General features: G+C 39.1%; 1 protein-coding gene across 3 annotated transcripts; it reads left to right on the forward strand.

Annotated features, from left to right (window-relative positions):
* The first annotated feature begins 478 nt into the window (after nt 1–478).
* On the forward strand, nt 479–19,754 carry ocrl (OCRL, inositol polyphosphate-5-phosphatase). 3 transcript variants are annotated; one of them, XM_022760000.1, is made up of 24 exons: nt 479–1,091; nt 1,666–1,745; nt 4,266–4,357; nt 4,720–4,758; nt 5,130–5,243; nt 6,600–6,797; nt 6,971–7,205; nt 7,567–7,740; nt 7,863–7,964; nt 8,066–8,180; nt 8,331–8,447; nt 8,916–9,097; nt 9,467–9,578; nt 10,086–10,195; nt 10,468–10,603; nt 10,775–10,885; nt 11,081–11,246; nt 11,809–12,044; nt 12,783–12,806; nt 14,988–15,107; nt 16,055–16,139; nt 16,467–16,594; nt 16,732–16,843; nt 17,493–19,754. In XM_022760000.1, exons 1-24 carry the CDS (start codon nt 1,038–1,040, stop codon nt 17,615–17,617), a joined length of 2,967 nt encoding a protein of 988 aa, XP_022615721.1. In that variant the 5' UTR covers nt 479–1,037; the 3' UTR covers nt 17,618–19,754. The 3 variants fall into 3 exon arrangements, with proteins under 3 accessions (XP_022615721.1, XP_022615723.1, XP_022615724.1); XM_022760002.1 differs by lacking the exon at nt 12,783–12,806; XM_022760003.1 differs by lacking the exon at nt 1,666–1,745 and having other exon boundaries at nt 964–1,043.
* Nucleotides 19,755–19,980: the final 226 nt, after the last annotated feature.

Here is a 19,980-nt window from a genome sequence, read left to right on the forward strand (position 1 = left end):
ACTGACCAAAAATGAATAATTTTATTAATTATTATTATAAATTTTTCTTAAAAATTACAAATATTTTATGATTCTAGGTTTGGTTGGACAAAACAAGCATTGTGACAGTGTCACTCTGGGTTCTGCGGGCATTTGTCACTCTTTTCTTAAAATTAAGAAACCAAACAATCAGCTGATAAATGGAGAAAATAGTCAGGTGATGAATCCATAATGAAAATAATCATTATTTGCAGCCTTATATAAGTAGATAAACAAGATAAAAACGTCTTTAAAACACAGTTTCAGATGTGTGAAATCTTTATTCTATTTGTGAAAATTAATCTTTAACGCAGAGAAGCAGAGTATTACTAGAGTGTATTTTTTCTTTTATTGAAGTAAAAATTCCAAATACTTATTCCACCATGAAACGTGTCTTAGATGAGCACGACACGCATTAGCTTGAAAGACATTGGTAATTATGAATTTACCACATGATGTTGCAGATGTTCTTTGACGGTATTTATGGGACGGGGCTGAGAAGCCGCAGCCAGTCTCCGGTCAACACTCCGAGGCAGAAGGTGGCGTTATCTTTCCTCATACCACCGTTAAAAATGAAGCCAGTGAAACCGAACAGACGAATAACGCGGCAGGGTGAGGGAGGGAAGAAGTGGGCAGTCCACATACCAAACTGTCTCTGCTATCTACGGTGCTGAATCCGCCGCAAACTACCTAGCTATGTAGTCCGACCAACCTGTCTCCTGACACCGAGCTGAACGCAAGAGAAGCCGGATATTTGAAGCTTTCTGCCGGTATGGCGTACACTAACTGGGATATTTCGACTTGTCGGCTCTGTTGAAGACTGTGACCCCATCCAGCAGTACCAACAACAGCTGGCTAACAAGCTAACAAGCATTAGCAACCAACTGCTAAACAGCTGTCACACCGGAAAGGCCGTCGCAGTCGCTGCACCGGGTGGGGATTTAACTTTCCCTGCCCATAACGTCTGGACCGAACCGACAGAAAGTCGCTATAGCCACTGATAAACTGCTATTTATTTTATGTCGGTAAGAATGGATACTTCTTTGGGAATATGCAAGGAGGAGTGCTTGGCAATATCCTTTTTGAATTAAGTTATTAGGAGTCTTTTCAGTTTGCTTTAGCCCTTTGGCTAACGTTAGCCCTCAGTTAACGTTAGCAACTCGGCTAACTTGAAATCATTTGATAACAAGATACGTGAAAGTTAGCTGTATTTTACTATCTAACAATGAAGCTAATGTGATTTTAACAACCTGATTGTTATATAGTTACAGTTACTATTTGATTCAGCTCACTACTAACTACGCCACCATGACCACCAGTGTCTTCTAATTAAACCCACTTATTATGAACAGAGTCACGTTAGCCATGATTTAGTTTTAATTTAGCTACATTAGCTGCCACTGAACTGCTTTCTCTCTTATGTCACATTTGTCACATTAATTTGCCTCCTAATTTTCAATAAGCATGGCTTCTTCTAACAGATATCATCACTTCTGAGTCTCTTCTGACTAACCACACAGATACTAACTCAAAATGATAGTTAGGCATCTGTATGCGGATAATTAAAATAAACACCTCAGTGCTTGTGATGTGTCCAAGCGCCTTTCTCATTCTCATTCACAATAATTCCTTGATTGTGCTGCTCACACTGTGAGAGGTCAGGAGCTGAGGTCTGGCCAGAAGGAGCCCAGACTACTGTCACTAATTGAGCGCAGTGGAGAGTTTATGTAAGTATCAGAGAACCTGGTGACTGAAAATTAATGTATTTCTGTCAGACAGTGGGTAAATCTAGTGAGATGTAAATTTTTGATGTTCATCTGAAGCATCAGCTTCCTTCAGGTTCTGCTTTATTCTGATGAAATCTAAGTTTTCGACAACTCTGTGTGTGTTTTGAAGTTATTTGCTGGCTGTGATAGATCTGAAGTGTCAGAGCAGACCTCTTTATTAGGGGAATGTTTTATATTTTCAGTAGTCTTCAAATGACATGCACCAAATAGCTGTTCTGGTATTTACTACAGACTGAAATATTGTGTTTAACATACAAATGAACTTGTGTCATGGTAGTTTCAATAGGGTGTGAACCATGATAAGGGAACACTGAATAATAGACAAGATGATTTAGATTGTACCTTTTGATTATTGTATTTTAGGGCTGGTTGTCTTGTCTTATCTAATGAATAGATTTTATAGCAAGTGGCTTTAGATAAGCATTATATTGTTGGAGGCAGTTGTTGTGGCTAAATCAAATATGTAAGGTGTATTAGTAAAATACCAAAAACTGAAACATTTAGTCTTTTTCCAGATGAAAAGGCAAGAATACCTGGCCAAATGCAGCGCCTGTGCACATTAAACAAATGTTGCATCACAGAAATTTGCTGTGTCAGGTGTCCGGTTGCTGAACTGAAAGAAATTTGTTGCTGCAGGAATCAGTGAATCTTCATTGACCTCCTCTTCAGAGGTCAGAAAGTCAGTTATGTGATAGTGCTGACCCTGGAGCTGTAGTGGTTTAGTTCAGTGTTACATCAACAGGATTTTAACCCAGGCCCTCCAGCTGATGGGGAGGGCTCTCTACACACATCACCCTACTGCCCAATCAGATTTGCTCTCAGCTGGGAGTTATCCGTCAGTCACATGTACAAAACCTGATGCTGTTTTCATGTCAGCTCTAGCATTTTTTCATTTTTGTGAACGGGGATGTTGTGGGTGACAGCAGTGGGTATGTTAAATCATCAGTTTTAGTTGTGTTTGTAACAGGTTGTGGCGTGCACTAACGCGAGGGAGAAAGCAATTAGTCCCACCAGTAGCCAGCTCACTACTCATTATTCAGAATTCCTCCACTTAGTCCTGGACTGTAATGAGACTCACATGGGCACACAGGCTACGTACTCAGCTAACTGTGTTAAAACCACACACACTAAACTCGGGAGCAATTCTGACAGGGAAAATAGTCAAGAGTCATGGAACTCAGGTGATATCAGGGATTCAGTTGGTGCGCCACAGATATGATAATATATATCTATCATCTTATGACAAGACACTTTTGTCTCAGGGTGAGCAAAATGATAGAAGAAGCACATTATAATACAAGAGCCCTGTAGTAGATACCAGTGTGAATCTGACAGTGTTTTGTTTTTCCTGAAACTGTCTAAAGTGGTTTTTGAACTCATTTTGCCTTTTTGAGCTTGTATATTAGTGTTGTTCATTAAAGATCAGTCAGTGTTGGCGAGGATGTACTTGTACCACCTGTCATCCTTGCCATTGCAGTTTTTCCTGTGTTGGCAGTCATAACAATTTATGATTTTTGAGCTGACTTTGCAGCTATAGTAAAGGTAATATAAGGTGGCTTACAGAGGTTCAAAGAGGACAGATAATAGAAGCTATAAACAATAGCCTCAAGAATAAACATCAAGTTGAAGCAACATACCTGAAAGTCTCAGTTAACATGGACATCAATTCTATTTAATTTATTTTATCCACCGTCTTGTGGAAGGGATATCCTCCGTTGTTTGTTGTCATGTAGCTTACAGCATCAGAAGGGCCCTTGCTGATTCTGCGTAACTGTGAGTCCCTCTGACACATTTAGTGGAACAGGGCTGAATCATTTCCCTCTCAACAGTAATCAGACTTACTGTGCAGTGGACGGGAAATGTGGGCAGTGCCCAGTGTGTTGCTTTGACCCTGGCTGTTAGTCAGCCATTGTTAGAGCGAAATATGACCCTGCCTACATTAACTCACATCACTGATTTGAAGCCAGTTATATCGACTATTTAATGACCCAAAGCAGAGCTCCTCCCAGTTTGCTCCAGGTTCTTACAGTGGACCAAAATATGACTGAAACAGAACGCCTGCTAGTTCATTTTGTGTCATTGTTTGCTTATTTAACTAAAATAACTGAACTCCTAATTCGACCAAAGGAGACTTTTGCATGTGGGCATGTGCAAGATTTCTGAAAATCTTAAATTCACATCTTAATCACTTTATAATTATGATCTAATCCTAATAGTACTCCCATATTGCATCTCAAATGTTCAGTTTTTCTAATATTTTCACATTGAATGCTGGATGCATGAAACACAGTTTTAATTGCAAGAGAATGGCTGTAATGAGAAAAAAAGAGAAATCACTGCTGCTTGTCTGTCTGTCTTTGTGTTTTTAGATGTTTTTCTTAATAGTCTTAAATGATACTAAAACATCACAGAGCTGATGTTAAGTGTTGTTAAGTGAGAGTCTATGCTGTTCTCATCCAGATTGGGTGTTTTGGCCACCCCTGAAGCTGTTGTGTCTCGTCCAGTGGCTCAGCTGTCTATACCCATCAATGGTAATTTTGAAATTGTACGAGGTAAGTGACTTTTCTTTTCTTTTTTTTCCTTTTTTTTTACCTGTTTCAGGTATGCTTAGTATAATCAAATATCCATGATATTTGAAGCTGCCAACTGCTACAGACTATTCTCCATTTCTATGTATTGGACTGCACATTCTTTGAGCCCTATGTATAGTAGTGTTACTGTTGACTCAGTGTCATTGCACAATGGTTTAAAAGTGGAAGTCCAGGGGGTATTCCATTTGCACTTGGAAGACAAAATTTTAAAAATCAGCAAATGACAACTAGAGCCTGTTCATGACACCACTGTGGTTTACTACCACAACAGACCTTCACACTGCATAGGCACTTTTTAAGTTCTCGTTCCTCTTTCGTTTCAGAAGCTGAAGAGGCTTTTCTTATTGACTTCTCAGTAGATTGTAAGTATATTTTTCCTCTCTCCATATTAGATAATTCCTCTTTCGACTTGCGTTTTCAAAAAGATTACATTTTGGTCTTTCAAGTAAGCTGGAAAAAATAAAAATGTCCTGCATTGTATCAACAAGAGAGCTAAAACATGGCTATTGCAAGACGACCCCTATTCAACCATACTACATTTTTAGAGCATGCCCTCAGCTAAAAGTCTTTATTTAGTAGCAGACATGGGTCCTGAGTTACCAGGGTTCCCTGAAAGAATGCTGAATTGGCTCATTGTTAAATCACTTTGCTTTGTATTCGAGACAGTCTGTATTTCTAATGTGCAAAGTCTGAATGTGCCCAAAATGTTTGTGTTTTCTGTACCCCTCTAAAGCCTTTGTTAGGATACGAATTAAAGGCGAAAAACCCCCAGAGCTGCTGTTGGAACTGCAGGATGATGATCGGACTCAGACTTTCTTCGCCCAGGTGAAGAGTGCTCAGCAGCAAGGTAAGGCTCCACTGTCTTTCAACAGACCAAAGCAATTGGATGATTAATTATTTAATCACTCATCTAACATTTATTTACAGAGAGTGGATAACACCACTCGCTGATTCCCTGTGTATTCCTGACACATTGGTGAAAGGATTAATTTTTCTGCCATTTTTTAAATCGGGTCCATCTTTAAACATTCCAGCCCACCTCTGTGAATGGAGCCAGAAGGGAGTAAAGCTCACGTCACTATGCTTTCACTATGCCATACTCATCAGCTGAATGAGCAAACTTGCATAACAGTTTTTTCCCCACATCAAAATTACTAGATGTGGCAGTGAGACCAGTGTGCAATGACAACATCCCAGCAAAGTAGTGGGAATCTTGTGAGAGCATTTTGAATAAGTTGATGAAAAGAAACATGATATATTGGGCAAGGGTGGTGTTTGTTTTTTTTGTATTTGTTTTTTTTGTTGTTGTATGTGCTACTTTTTTCTTTTTTTAATGGATATTTGATCTATTTATGTGTTCAGTATATTCAAGATATTTGGCTTTTGAGGTTAAAAGCAATTGCATAGGAAAATTTGCTTCTGTAGCATGCTGAAATAAATGATTCATTAGTAGTAGTAGTAACAGCAGTATCCAAAGACAGACATGTTGGTATGAAAAATCTTTGCTAATTAATGATCTAATTAGCTTAATTAGGAGAAAACTGACTTGTGAACCAGCTTGCTCCATACATTTGCATAGTAATGAGGTACAACAGATTTTTGATAACTTTGTTTTCGTATTCCTGATGACAAACTACTAGAGCATACTGTACATGCTCTTTTGTCATGGAGATCATAGCAGAACATCACTTGGCCATCCAAGTGCCTCTTGTTTATGTGTATGTAAACTGTGGCTAATAATAATATGTTTTGAATCTGGATCATGGAGGGGTACTGAGTTGTAATCACTTCTATACTGAGAACCTGTTCATCCAATTTCACTGCAACTACTATAATTTGCTGATTCACTTGTTAATAGTAGTAACATCTTGTAATAATCAGTCGTCTTCAGTTGTGTTACCAACAGGCCTCTGCTTCCTTTAATGACAACATAGCTCTTGTGGGTGTTGGCTCATTTTTATCTGAGCTCATATTTACATTGAGAGAGGTCAGCTGGAACAGGATGTGAATTTACTTAAGTAAAGTCTAAGGTTTCATAATTCATATTAGCTTCATAGTGGCTTTGTTGGTTTTCTTGAGCAAGCTGTAGCTGTTACACAGTTTAAGATAATTCCTGGGATGATGTTTCTACTGTTTGAGTGAAGTTGATTTGAGTCTGGATCATTGTGTGCTTCCCTCTGACAATACTGTTTAATCTTCTCAGTGGAATCCAAACTCACAAAATCCAAAGCAATGGAGCCCCTTGTTCCAACAACCCCGAGAGGTCCAGTCCCCATCCCACCGCAAAGAGCAAACAAGGCTGTTAACTCTGTGGGCTCTGAGGGAGTTAACCCATCCAAATCTGCCGGTGCATTGCCTCCCAAACTCAACAACATCACATCAACAAATCAGACTAACACAGGTAATATACGGATACTGTGTTTCCAGTCAGGAAAATCAATCAGTTAAGAAAAAAAGATGCATAAATGATAACAAAGCCCTCACCATAACAGTTTCAGTTATAATTTCTTCCAAATTAATTTCTGTTGCTGTTAGATTGAATCCTCTGTTTTTGAACTTTCTTTTTACTTGAAGATCCAGTTCAGTCGCTTGCCTCAGACTTTGGCTTTGAAGATAACTTCAACCACACTCTCAAAGTGGAGGAAAAGAAGAACCACCAGAATCGAATAGTTGCCTCTAGGGAGCCTCCTCCTGTTCCCCCTCTACCTCCTCGCAAAGCCTCCTACACTCCATCCACTCCTCTGCCTCCTACACCAGTCTCTAAAGAGAGGGCCAAAGACAACTCCTTAATCACCAACACCAAACCAGAGTAAGTTAACCTGTCAGGACAGCAGAAACACTGGAGTCTGATATTTCATTGCAAAGTATATTTATATCAGTTTAAATGGTTTAGATGTCATACAGTGGCTTCAGAAAGTATTCAGACCCCATCAATCTTTATTCCATTGTAGATTTAATTTTAAATGGATACAATTTATTAAAAATCAAACACTGAAATCTTTCATTTACAAAAGTATCCAGACCCATTGCTGTGGCACTCCAGCTTGTGGTCAGGTTTATCCTGCTTTAATTTTCCTTGATGTGTCTAGAACTTGAAGCTCTGTATCCCAAATTGGAACAAGCCCAAAATGTTGCTGGTGTTAAATGATACCAAATTTCTTCCGTTCCAGTCATTTTAAGTCAGGGTTTGACCGTGTGGACAGGCCACCATCTTGGTGTGAGAGCCCCACCACAAACAGCATGAGACAGGCCATGTTCTCCAGCCAGGCTGGGCAAAGAGAATACCTCATCAAACACCGCCTGGGGAAGAAGGAAAACGAATATGTCGACATCCAGGACTTTAGGTGAGAGGAGCATATTTTTGATTTTGTATTTATGTGATTATGCAGGGGAACTTGTAATTCAAAAATACTGCAGATTGCTGCTTCTGCCACCACTAACCCTTCACTGTGTGTATTGTCTTTAGGTTTTTCACAGGAACGTGGAATGTGAACGGCCAGCCTCCGGACAGCACCCTTGCGCCGTGGCTCTGCTGTGACACAGATCCTCCTGATCTTTACGCTCTGGGGTCAGTAAGAATGAATTACACCACTTTTCTGACTATGAAATTGTACAAAGTTGTCTTCTTTTCTTGCTTTAATATCACCATGACTTGGTTTATGACTTTAGTTTTCAAGAATTGGACCTGAGCACTGAAGCTTTCTTCTACATGGACTCGTCCAAGGAGCAGCTGTGGGTGGAAGCTGTGGAGAGAAGTTTGCATCCAAAAGCCAAGTACAAGAGGGTGGGTAGGAGAAATGCCTCCTTTGAAATAAATCAGTACTTTCTAGGACTGTTGGATCTTCGTGTTGATGAAAGCATGATTTGCATGTTAATAGGACAGAACACACATGGAATAGGCACTCACTTGTTTTGTTTTTTTGTATTTCTACAGGTTCGGATCATACGACTAGTTGGGATGATGCTTGTTGTCTTTGTCAAAAAGAATCTCAAGAATCACATTAAAGAAGTGGCTGCAGAGCACGTGGGGACAGGAATCATGGGGAAAATGGTTTGTACACATGAAATTTAGACCAACTGCTTCAACTAATAAAATAATAAAATAATAAAGGTTTTATTTTTGCCTTTGAGTTCAGGAGCTGATGAGAATTTTGTAAAATGTTCAAAAATGTGGTTGGAAATACTTTAAAGATTGCTATACCAAACAAGAATCACTCATTCTTTGTTCATGGTCTAATTTTTCACTAAATATCACTGGAATCTGTTATGTCTTTAGAGATCTTGGTTACAAACACACAGACTGTAAATATTACCTCCTTGGTAATGTCTGTTTTTTTTTTTGTTTTTTTTCAGATTGCAGTATTTACTGTAAACTGCACTTGACGTCTGTTTGATTTATGTAATATTAAACATGTTTATTCCTGCATTAATTTGCCTAAATTAAAACAAGAGGCTGTTCAGATGTCAAACTGACATCCTGTGTTATTTCTTTTATTTAAATATCTTTTTTTCTTTGCAGGGGAACAAAGGAGGTGTGGCAGTGAGGTTTGTTTTCCACAACACTAGTTTCTGCATCGTAAACTCGCATCTAGCAGCACACGTGGAAGACTTTGAGCGCCGCAACCAGGACTATAAAGACATATGTGCCCGCATGACCTTCCACTTACTGGAGCACCCCCCTCTCAGTATCGTCAAGCATGAGTGAGTTCCTCCGTCATTCATGCTGAGTGAGAAGAGCTCTGGATTAATGTGCAAAGTCTGATTTCACACTCATTGGTTGTATTTGTATCGTCAGTCTGAGGTTATATTCACATCTGGCTGTAACTGAATTGTTTTATTATTTTATTTTTTACATACAAAGATGATTTTTTTTCATAATTTCCAGTATTCTGCAATACCACCAAAGTTCTTATTACTTAAATCACTAACTTAGTCAGTGTTACTGTCTTCACTAGCTTTACAAACATACAGACTACAGTTTTCTTGACATGATCTTACTGTTTGTGAGGATAATCATATTCACTATAAAGTTGTGCGTGTATTAATTCTCTGTCTCTTTTTGTGTTTCAGTGTTGTAATCTGGCTTGGGGATTTAAATTATCGTCTGTTCATGTACGATGCATCTGAAGTCAAACAGCTCATTGCTCAGAACGAGCTAAAGAGGCTTCAGGAGGTTGATCAGGTGAGTCTGTGTGTGTTCTCTACATTTATTTGTTGTGCACTGACAAGCAACAGCTGAAAGAGAAAAGAAGAATTTTGACTGTACTTTTAAATAAATACAGATGTATGCCCCTTATTACAGCTTGTGTGTCTATAATTACCTACAGTTTTAAAAGTGTTGAATAATTTACCACATATAGAGTGAGTTTGACATAAAATCATTGAGTTTTGGACTTATGTAAGGCTCTTAGGCTGTAACTCTAGTGTAGCTGCACAGTATAGTAAACTATGGTAAAATATGCTTGTTTGTATCAGTCATCTGCACTTGAGTTTGGAAATACTCTGGTGTGAAATGTTATCTAAGTATTGCAAACGTCATTGTTACATGTGTTTAGGATTACTGTAATTTGTTATGATTACCTCATTAACTCAGTTTATTGTGACAGTAATTAAGGATTCAGTAATGAATGATTTAGTTTTTAGTTTTCAGCAACTAGTACTTGACAATGTTGCCACTTTTTATGTGTAGCTGAACATTCAGAGGCAGACAAAGAGAGCCTTCACAGACTTCATGGAGGGAGAGATTAACTTCACTCCCACGTACAAGTATGACCCCAAAACAGATCGATGGGACTCGAGGTAAAAACATATCCCTGTGTTGTATCTGTTTTTTTAATGATTGAATACACAACTTACTCCAGGATTTGTACTGCTTTTGCCAACTTGTCCTTGCTTTTTCTTCTTTGGAATCCTGATTACATTTTGCGAGTAAGGAAGCCTTTTCCGGCCTTTTCTGGCCTTTTCCGGCCTTTTCCGGCTTTATCATTACACTAACAGAGTCAGCAGTACAACATGTGAGTCTGATGTCTGACCCATGACTTTGCCAATGAAATTGCAACTGTTTCCTGCAGTGGGAAGTGCCGTGTTCCGGCATGGTGTGATAGGATTCTTTGGAGGGGCAACAATGTCAAGCAGCAAAAATACCGAAGTCACATGGAGCTGCAAACAAGTGATCACAAGCCTGTTAGCTCCCTTTTCAGTATAGGGGTAAGACTCTATGTTGTCAAATAAAACACCTTAAACTGAAACTTTAAAAAAACGTTAAAACATGCAAGGTTACGCTATTAATTGTGAGAATATGTAAGAGTTTGATATAATGAATACTTTTTTATTGATTTTAAAATCAATAAATGTGTAACAAATGTGTTTGTGTAACAGGTGAAGGTTGTAAATGAGCAGCGACACAAAAAGGTGTTTGAGGAGATTGTTCGAGCGATGGACAGAATGGAGAATGATTTCCTTCCATCTGTATCTCTGAGCAGGAGGGAGGTAAGAATGAAGTCCTCACATACACATGTGCTGATCAGAATAAACATCTGTATTATGTTTCCTCATCCTGATATAAAATCAGACACTAATTACTTTTAAAAAATCAAAAACCAAGTAGTCTATGGTAGTCTCTTTTGTAGGATGAAGTTACTGAGAGTCTGTTATTAATGTTTCTTCTTTTTCCTTGTCCTTCAGTTTACATTTGAGAATGTCAAATTCCGGCAGCTTCAGAAGCAGCGCTTCCTGATAACAAATGACGGGCAGGTCCCCTGTCATTTTGCCTTCATCCCCAAACTCAATGACTCACAATATTGCAAGCCTTGGCTGCGTGCCGAGCCTAGTGATGGATTCTTAGAGCCCAGTAAGTCCTTTTTATCTTAATTAGTCCCTTGTGTTTTGGCTTGTTACCGCAAATTGTAGATATCTAATTATGTAATATCTTACTTATTGGAAATTAAATAAAAATGGGATATTATAAATTTAGTAGTGTCTTAAGGACATCTTTGTACTGTGGCATGTTTACCACTGAATATTGTGAAAAATCAAACTAGAGTGACTTTTCACAATATTCAAAACAATGAGGTGTTTTCAAATAGTGGAATTCTCATTTGCAGTATTTTTTTAAATTAATTTACAATGCGAAGGAGTAACAAAGACTAACAGCTTGTCTGATTCCTCAGTGTTTGTAAAGTTTTTCTACCCTCATTTGTGTATGTATAACAAGACAACTAGTAGGGAAAAGTGGATGATTGGTGCTCCAGACAATAACGGATAAATAAGGCACGGTTCAAAATATGCATGTTTCCTTGCAAGATGATGTTCCTTTAGCTTGCAATAAAGAAACAGTGCAGAGGCAGCTCCTCTGACGATGTTCTCATTATGCTTCTCACAAAGTTTCTCTGTGAACTTTTCTCCCTGAACAGCTGAGACCCTGGAGATCTATCTGGAGGTTTATGTCAGTAAAGACTCAGTCACACTGCTGAACTCTGCAGAGGACGCCATCGAGGACATTCTGGTGCTCCATCTGGACCGTGGCAAAGACTACTTCATTACCATCTCTGGCAAATACCTGCCCAGCTGCTTTGGCACCTCGCTGGAGACTCTGTGCCGCATGAAGAAGCCCATCAGGGAGATCCCCATCACCAAACTCATTGACCTGGTGAGGGAAAGCTAATACAGTGGTCATGAAGCAAAAAATACAGTCAAAACAATTTAAAGTAGTAGGTTTAGTGAACAAAGGCATATTTTCATCAGATTAGTTGAAACCCTGATTGTGACACCTAAGCTTTCCTTTGCACAGAGGCATTCAGCTCAGATTGTAATCTGATGGCTGTTCCTCACTCTGGCTTCACCACCTGAAACCTGGGCGGGGACACGTGAGGACTTGTTCATTCCCTTAGGGTAAACTCAGTCACAGAGAGCACCTATATTTGGAGAGCATAAAATGTCTCAATCTGTATATTTCTGGCCATGAGGGGCCAAGGGAACGAGGAAGTGGCAAAAACATAGGAAGGGAGCTCCTAAAGAACAGGCAAAACTGACTCAGGTTAGACCCACTTTAGCCATTAGACTCCTCTGGTCTTAACATGATCACTTCTGTCTGCTTCTGTAGTGCTATTTTTGACTTAATCTGATTTTTCTTTGGAATATAGTGTTACTATCATTCAGCACTCCTTTATTTCTACTAAACTGTCCCATTTTCATTCTAGCCTGGTGTATTTGATCAAATGATTTATGCAAAAACAATCCATAATCTCTCTACTTTCTTGATTGTGTTTATACATAGCACTTCTATCTACTTTCTTCTTTCTTCTTTTGTTTCCCTTCATCGCCTCTCGTTGCCTTGATCATTCCTTTCCAACTCTTCACTGTGGTTGTGGGCTGACTTCTTGCTCAGGGAGAGGACAGCTACATGGAAAAGGTAAAATATTAACACTGATACTGATCAAGTATCAGTCAGAACAGGGTCAATGTATCTGTAGACTTCTGAGGTCAGATATTTGCTTTATGACACTTTGTTGACGCCCTCAGTTGTTCACATCATAAAAAGAATCTGGTTCAGGTATAATTAGAATCAGGCATATATCAACAAACAACTTTGACCTTAGATTCAAATACTACAGTACAAATTTTCCTTAAGTCATTGGACCATTAACTTGTTATTCTGTTGTCCAACAAGATGAAACGAAAAATATCTTTATTTGCTTTCTGAGAGTTAGATGAGAAGTTTGAAACCAATTTCATGTCTGTATGTTAAGTATGGAGGAGAGCTGGGAGGTGATTCGGCTAACTTCACATAAAGACTGAAAATCAGAGGGAAACAGCTGGACATGTCTAAAAGTCATACATATACTTACAACACCTCCAAGTGTGGTTCAGCCTAAAGATGGCCCTGTGGTAAAACAGTGAAAGGGGCTGTGTTGCTTCTGGCACCAGTGAGACAAGATATCCAATACAGGAAGTCTGAGTTACAGGAAGTTTGGGTAACGGATCCATGAGTGTGAAGGCTTATCAGATACCAAAACCCTGCAGAGTGTGTTATAGTACTCTGACACAGGGTTTTATGACTCTGGAAAGTCGTGTCGGTGGCAGTTATTTAATCTTTCGTCGTGAGTATCATGACGCAAACAATACAACAGTGTTCACGTTACAAAGTAATGTAAATATTTGATTGCAGTGCCTTGCTGAATGATGTTACAGTGCAGTCTGTGTAAAGCTCAGCCATACTCAACTTTGACAGCATGTCTGTGGACAAACAGAAATACAAGCACAACAATTTGTGATTTTTCAGTGGTGGTATGTGCTTCAACTATTTCTTTGGTAAGTTTTAGAAGTGTTGGTAGGTGTATTTTTGACTGTAGAGAGAGCCAGGCTAACTATTTCCCCCTGCTTCAAGTCTTTACGCCAAGCTATGCTAACCACCTCCTGGGTTCAGCTCCATGCACGAGGTACAGACACAAAAGTGGTATCAAACCTCTCGTCTAATTCTCGCAAAGTCAGAAAGGATCTAAGCATATTACCTAAATGTTGAACTATTCTTTTAAGGTACAGTCCTGTTCAGCTACAATATTGCACACTGAAACTTTACTGCTGTTTACAACTGTTACAATGCAGTTGTACAAGCTAATATGAAAACTGAATCAGTGTATACTCACCCTACATTTCAGAAAGCTGACAAGGCTATCACAGACCAGACCATACCAGTTTAGTTAATCTGTATGTGTGGATCAGTCAGCCATTAAATCTCCCCTCACCCACTTAGAACAGAGTGCACCAGTCCAGTGAAAGTTAGACACACACACACACACTAAATCTCATTTCACAGCAGGTCACCCTCATTGCACAGTTCCTTCATACACATGATTAAAGCTAATGAGAAGTATTAGATTCTGTTCAGCTAAGCTCAGACACTCATTTGAAGCCTGGCGACAAGTCTCTTCTTCCATTTGATAACTTGTTACTGAAACAAAATAGCTGCATGAGTAAACACTGAGCCATTCAGAATATATATGTTTCCCCGTTCCTTTACAATGTAGCAGTTTAATAAATTTTATGTAACAGCTTTCTTGGATTTGAATCCCCCCCCTGGAAGTTTCCTCACACTGTAAATATCCTTAAGGATCACAGGAAAAGCTTTTGTGTGTTAAAACATTTTAAAGAATATCACATTAGTTCTGCATGTTTGCATCATCCCCCATTAAAGGCCTACTCCAGTCTCTGCTGCCTTAATGTGCAGCCTCAATAGCTGTGGTTATTTTTGGATGTCTCTCATGAGTCTCGGGGATCCATTTGCAGAGACAAAAAGAATGTGATATCCAGCTCTTAGTAAAATGGCTCTCCTTCAAGTTTCCAGACCCCTGACTGCTGCTCCTACTACATCACTAATTGATCAGATGTGTAATGTGCAGTCATCCCAGTAGTCGCCGTTACCCTTGATCAAAGCAGTATGAACCGCATAGTATGGGGAATAATGTCATGTATTCAGATCATTTTTCTGGTAATGAATTGGGAAATTTTGGTATTTTTATTACTGGAAATTACTGGATCTAATGTCTCTGCTACAATTTGTCAATGTAAAACAAAGGGATTTTTCTCCTATCAGGAAAAGTCAAAGGTGAGCTTCCTGATGGTGGATGGTGCGAGTACTGAGGACAAACCTCTAAAGATCCCCAAGGAGGTGTGGATTCTGGTCAACCACCTCTTCACCAAGTCCTGTGATCAGGTGAGACGCCACCAACTAATAACACAGTTGTAAAAATGGTTGAAATGGTAAAACTGCTGAACTGTGAATGAGAGGGATGTAGTTTTTGGCTGAATGCAATGATGTCATGAATTGAAAGTAGTTGTTCACAGCGGTTTTCAACTACGTCCTCAGTTTCACACATTGACCATACAAAGTCCAGCCATATACTAGGTTTTGTCTTCTTTGAGTAATTGTTGTGATGTTAAGTTGACTTTTGTAACTTTTAAGCAAGTGATATAGTACCTGTCTGAGCTTTCATGTTTTCTTCAGAGGAGTAATACATATGAATACCGCCTATTGTGTAATATATTTTTATATTTTCTAGTATTTTTCACACAAGTACTTTTGAGTACATGCTATGATAATATTTTTAAAATGCCTATTGGTGCTTTTAGAGGCCAAGAGGTTTAGTGGATAGATGAAATTACTGTAATACTTAAAATCCCACATAGTCTAGTCTTATATCATAATACCAGCTTTATAATCCATGTACTTATATTGTGCAACCTGTTGCACCTTTATGTTGTGACACTTCAGGTGTGTTCAGGAATAAAAGTGAAGGGAGTTTTTGTTTTGTATCATTCATGCAAATTTGACCGCTGGATCATTTGTGCAGCCTGTGGTGATTTGCCTCAAACAGCTGATGTACCGGTTTCCCTCCTGACTCTCATTTTACCTCTTGTCTCTGCATGTTCACGAAGAAGATCAATAAAGGCCTGGAATACAGGCACATTTTTTTTCACCTGAGTTGATAACATTTTCACACTGCCCTGGGCAAATTTGAATTTAATGGCATTGTTCCATTAACTTTTCATGTAATTGCACCGCCTCTAAAACTCGCCTCACTTTGTGTCTGCACACATGTTAGATGGGTACTTGTGAGAACTGTTTTAAATGTTCCACATTTGTCTTTGTATGTCTCTCAGGAGGACCTGTTCCAGACACCAGGGTTACAGGAAGAGCTGCAGAGCATCATCGACTGTCTGGACACCAGCATCCCAGACACCATCCGTATCCTTGTTTATGAAGCCAGTCACTGGCCCACATTTCACCAAGACCCAGTCTGGCAATCACTGCAAATAAAATAACATCATACATTCATCAAACTTACTCAGTGGACTCATGGACCCTGTTGTGTCTTGGTCATTAGAATGAGTTGGTGATGATAACAGTAATAATAATAATAATGGTCAGGTGACACTGTGATGTCCACATTGAGTGAAAAGGGTTATTTTAGATTAGTTTGTTAGGCTTTGAAGATGATCAGATGGGAAATTTGTGGTGCAAGGCACACGTCCAGCTCCATGTTTGCTTATTCTTCCCTAACTCATCACGTAGCTGGTTGTAACCACTCTGTAGCTGAGGCTCTGTTGATCTTCTTGGAGGCCTTGCCGGAGCCAGTGGTGTGTTATGAGCTCTACCAAAGGTGCCTAGACTGCGCTCATGACAGCCGCCTCTGCAAACAGGTACAGTGATCACTAGTTGTTTGTGTTTAGACTGCAAAATATGACGTATAGCAAATTAGGAAGTGTGTGAATTGTGTGAATGCAGGGTTGCAAATTTTTCTATATGACTAATCTGTCTGCACTTTGATGAATTACAGTTGATCTCCCAGTTGCCCCGGGCTCACCGCAACGTGTTTCGCTACTTAATGGCCTTTCTAAAGGAGCTTCTCAAGCACTCACACAACAACAACCTAACAGCCAGCCTCATAGGTATGACATAGACAGCTCCTATCTTATGGTTACCATACGTTGGTGCTTAGTAAACAGTTTAGTTAATTAGTTATCAAGTATGTTTAGTATTTAATATATTTAGCCTACAGCCTGACTGTACCAGATTTTTCTTTTAGACCTATTCCGATGTGGATGCTGTAATGTTTAAAAATAATCATCATAATAATAATCCAATAATGGCAGCTTTTTGATACAGATTTCTTTTTTTAGAGATGTGTGACCATTAAATTTACGTAGCATGACTTTAACTGTAAAAAAAGTTCTGAAATGGTGCCCAGCCGCAACTGTCCTCTTCACCTTAAATACATTCACAGGCAAAAGATAATGGAATTTAATTAACCTGCCTTTAAGGGTCACCACTAAGTAGTAGCAGCGTTGTGGAAGATACAGTTGGTATTTTAGAGCATTACTTAATCTTATGTTCTGGCAGTCGGGCATTTTACCCGGCATCTTTATGGTAGCCATCCCACTAAATATTCTACTAATGCGACATGAATGTTTACTGAATGTTGAACTGCTCATATCGACACTACTGATCAGAGAGCATGTGCTATTGTTTTCATGTGTGAGACAAAGTTAAAAAAAGTCTTTTTATATGTAGTTAAGCATTTTTCTTCTTGTATTTTAGCTACCCTCTTTGCAAGCCTCCTTATCCGTCCACCTCCCAACCTGGTGGGCAGGCAGACATCGCACGAGCGGCAGAAAGCCATCGACTTCATTCTGGGTTTCCTCATGGCGGGAGACGAGGAGTAAGCGAGGTCAAGGGACCTTCACGGCATCAGTCGGGTTCGGAATTTCATTCCCAACCTGGCCCAATTTTGGCACAAGACCTGGACCTGTAGGACACTGTAACATGATCCACTTGGTATTTTGTCATCTTTTGGAGACCAATGCAACTGTTCTGCACCCTACCTGTCACAAATTCTCATGATAGCGGTACCCCAGACTTGAATTAGAACTGTGATGATTTTGCCAAGTGTCATATCTTCATTAATAGTATGACCGCTCACTGGATTTGGGAGCACTTGGCAGAGGTTTGGACCGATGCCTATGCACTTTCTGATGACCTAAAGGACCTGTGCCTCGAGACTAGAGTTGTCCTTGTCCTCAGCTGACCCTCCTTATTGTAGGTGCTCATGCCAAAACAACCCCTGAACAGTGAGTGGTATGAATGTGAAAACACTATGTATCCGTAGATACTAAGAAAAAGACTCAGTTACACTAAAGAAAAGGAAACTCCTGATGTTTGATGAAGTAGACTGAATACAAGTATACTATTGAAATCATTAAATAGTTTGAAATGGGTTAATTGTTAAAAACTGTCACTAAGAATGTTTAAGCTTAAGATAAATCATGACAATCATTCATTTTGCAGCATTTTAGTTGAGGGGGACAACGTTAAGATATCTGAAAGAATTATTTCTTATGTTCATTGTACTTTAACTGTTATTTATATATTTTTTTTTCTTTCAAGTTTGCACCACCTGAACAGTTTTTGTTTCATATTACCGTATGGTTTATTTTCAGCTCTGCATTGTTTTAAAAACGTTTTCATTGGAAATATTCATCAGTTGTTTTTATCATCCTGTTATAGAAAACTCTTTGTCGTGAGTGTGTGCTGTGTTTTTGTGTAACTTCAGCCGTGAGCCTTACATCTCGTTTTGCTAGTTCCTCTTGAGTTACAAAACAAGTCTGTTAACACACTAACTTCCTGGTCAACCAGAATCGAGTGAAGAGTCACCCTCTGTGGTTCTCGATGTCTTAAATGGTGTAAATACTGCAGTGATCGTTACATGGGTATTTGACTGTTGGTATGGTGGTGCAAATCTGTGATGGTGTCTACAGTCTGTCATGTTTGTCATGAAAGTGGTAATGTTAATGTCTGTGTTTGTTTACTTGTCTTTTTCCTCACTTCTGCCTCATCTGAAAGCTCATTATTCATCGTTTTACGCCTGTGTGATGCCAAGACACAGCCGTTGTGTTCCTTATAGTAAATCCAGATGAGTAATACTTATTTTAAGTGATGCAGCATTTTCTGGGTGCAAGATTTAATGGCTCATTACTCTGCAGGATACAGCCTGTCTGTGCAACTTTCTCATTTGTGCCACAGAGGTTTTATTTTTTTCCCCGAGTCACTGTTGCAAAACATGTTATGGTTATTGAAATAAGGAACTTCTGTGCTGTGTAGAATGAACAGTATTTCCTATTTAACAGTTTTTCCCAGTAGATGTCAGCATTAGCTTTCACAGTTGACAAGAATATTCACATTTATGAAAGTGATTTACTTTGCTCAGTATCTCCTGCAGTGTAGTAATGCTGGAAAACCCCAGAGATTTTCTCCTCAGATGCTCCAGGAACTTCAAAATATTTTATCGTTGGACACAATGTGAGCACATGACATAATGTGACAACACTGACAATCACGGCACTAAAAAGGATAAGCCTGTTGGCCTGAGTTGTTCCTTTCTTGCATAGTTTATTCTGCCTTATTGCCATCGGAGCACTAGATTCTTCTGTTGGCCTTAACTGAAATGAGCTTTGCCAAAATGTGGCTTGGGCCTGAAGGAATAGTTCCTGGTGATTCAGATGTGGGAGAACCATTATACAATAGCATTTAGTTATTCACTTTTGTCTGTAGAAATATTACCCTCATCATGTCAAACAGAAAAATCAGTATAATCAATAACCTCTGATTTTAAGTGTTGTCTTATGCCACCGTACCAACTGATGTATTTGTGTGGATTCATTGTGCTTTTTGTCTTCAGTTTCTGTTCAGAAAAATTAAGGTACATTTAAAGGTACGCAAGGAAACACTTGCTCCTGTTTTCAACTTTGCAGATTTTTTGGTACTTTTAATTTATTTAACAGAAATAAAACTATGTATAAAGTTCTTTTGTGTTTCTGTTCAACATAAATTTGTGGGAATCTTGTTTACCTCTTAATTTTAAGAAGAACAACAACAACTGTACACTGGATTTCGGGGCTCGTTCCTCATGTGCATGTGAAATCGTTACTGGCTGATGTTCACACTATACTTAGTCTCCTCAGTGGCCGCTGAGAGATCTTTCACCTCACTGCTACATTCTCATTCACTGTGAATATAAAACTCCCACCAT

This window comes from Seriola dumerili, unplaced genomic scaffold (assembly GCF_002260705.1).
Source record: "Seriola dumerili isolate Sdu_G_001 unplaced genomic scaffold, Sdu_1.0 BDQW01000331.1, whole genome shotgun sequence".
NCBI lineage: Eukaryota > Metazoa > Chordata > Actinopteri > Carangiformes > Carangidae > Seriola > Seriola dumerili.

Coding starts and splice junctions, on each gene's coding strand:
- ocrl (XM_022760000.1), top strand. CDS start 1,038: ATGTCGGTAAGAATGGATACTTCTTTGGGAATATGCAAGGAGGAGTGC. Junction 4,759..5,129: donor TATTGACTTCTCAGTAGATT/GTAAGTATATTT, acceptor ACCCCTCTAAAG/CCTTTGTTAGGATACGAATT. Junction 16,140..16,466: donor CAGCATCCCAGACACCATCC/GTATCCTTGTTT, acceptor CTCATCACGTAG/CTGGTTGTAACCACTCTGTA.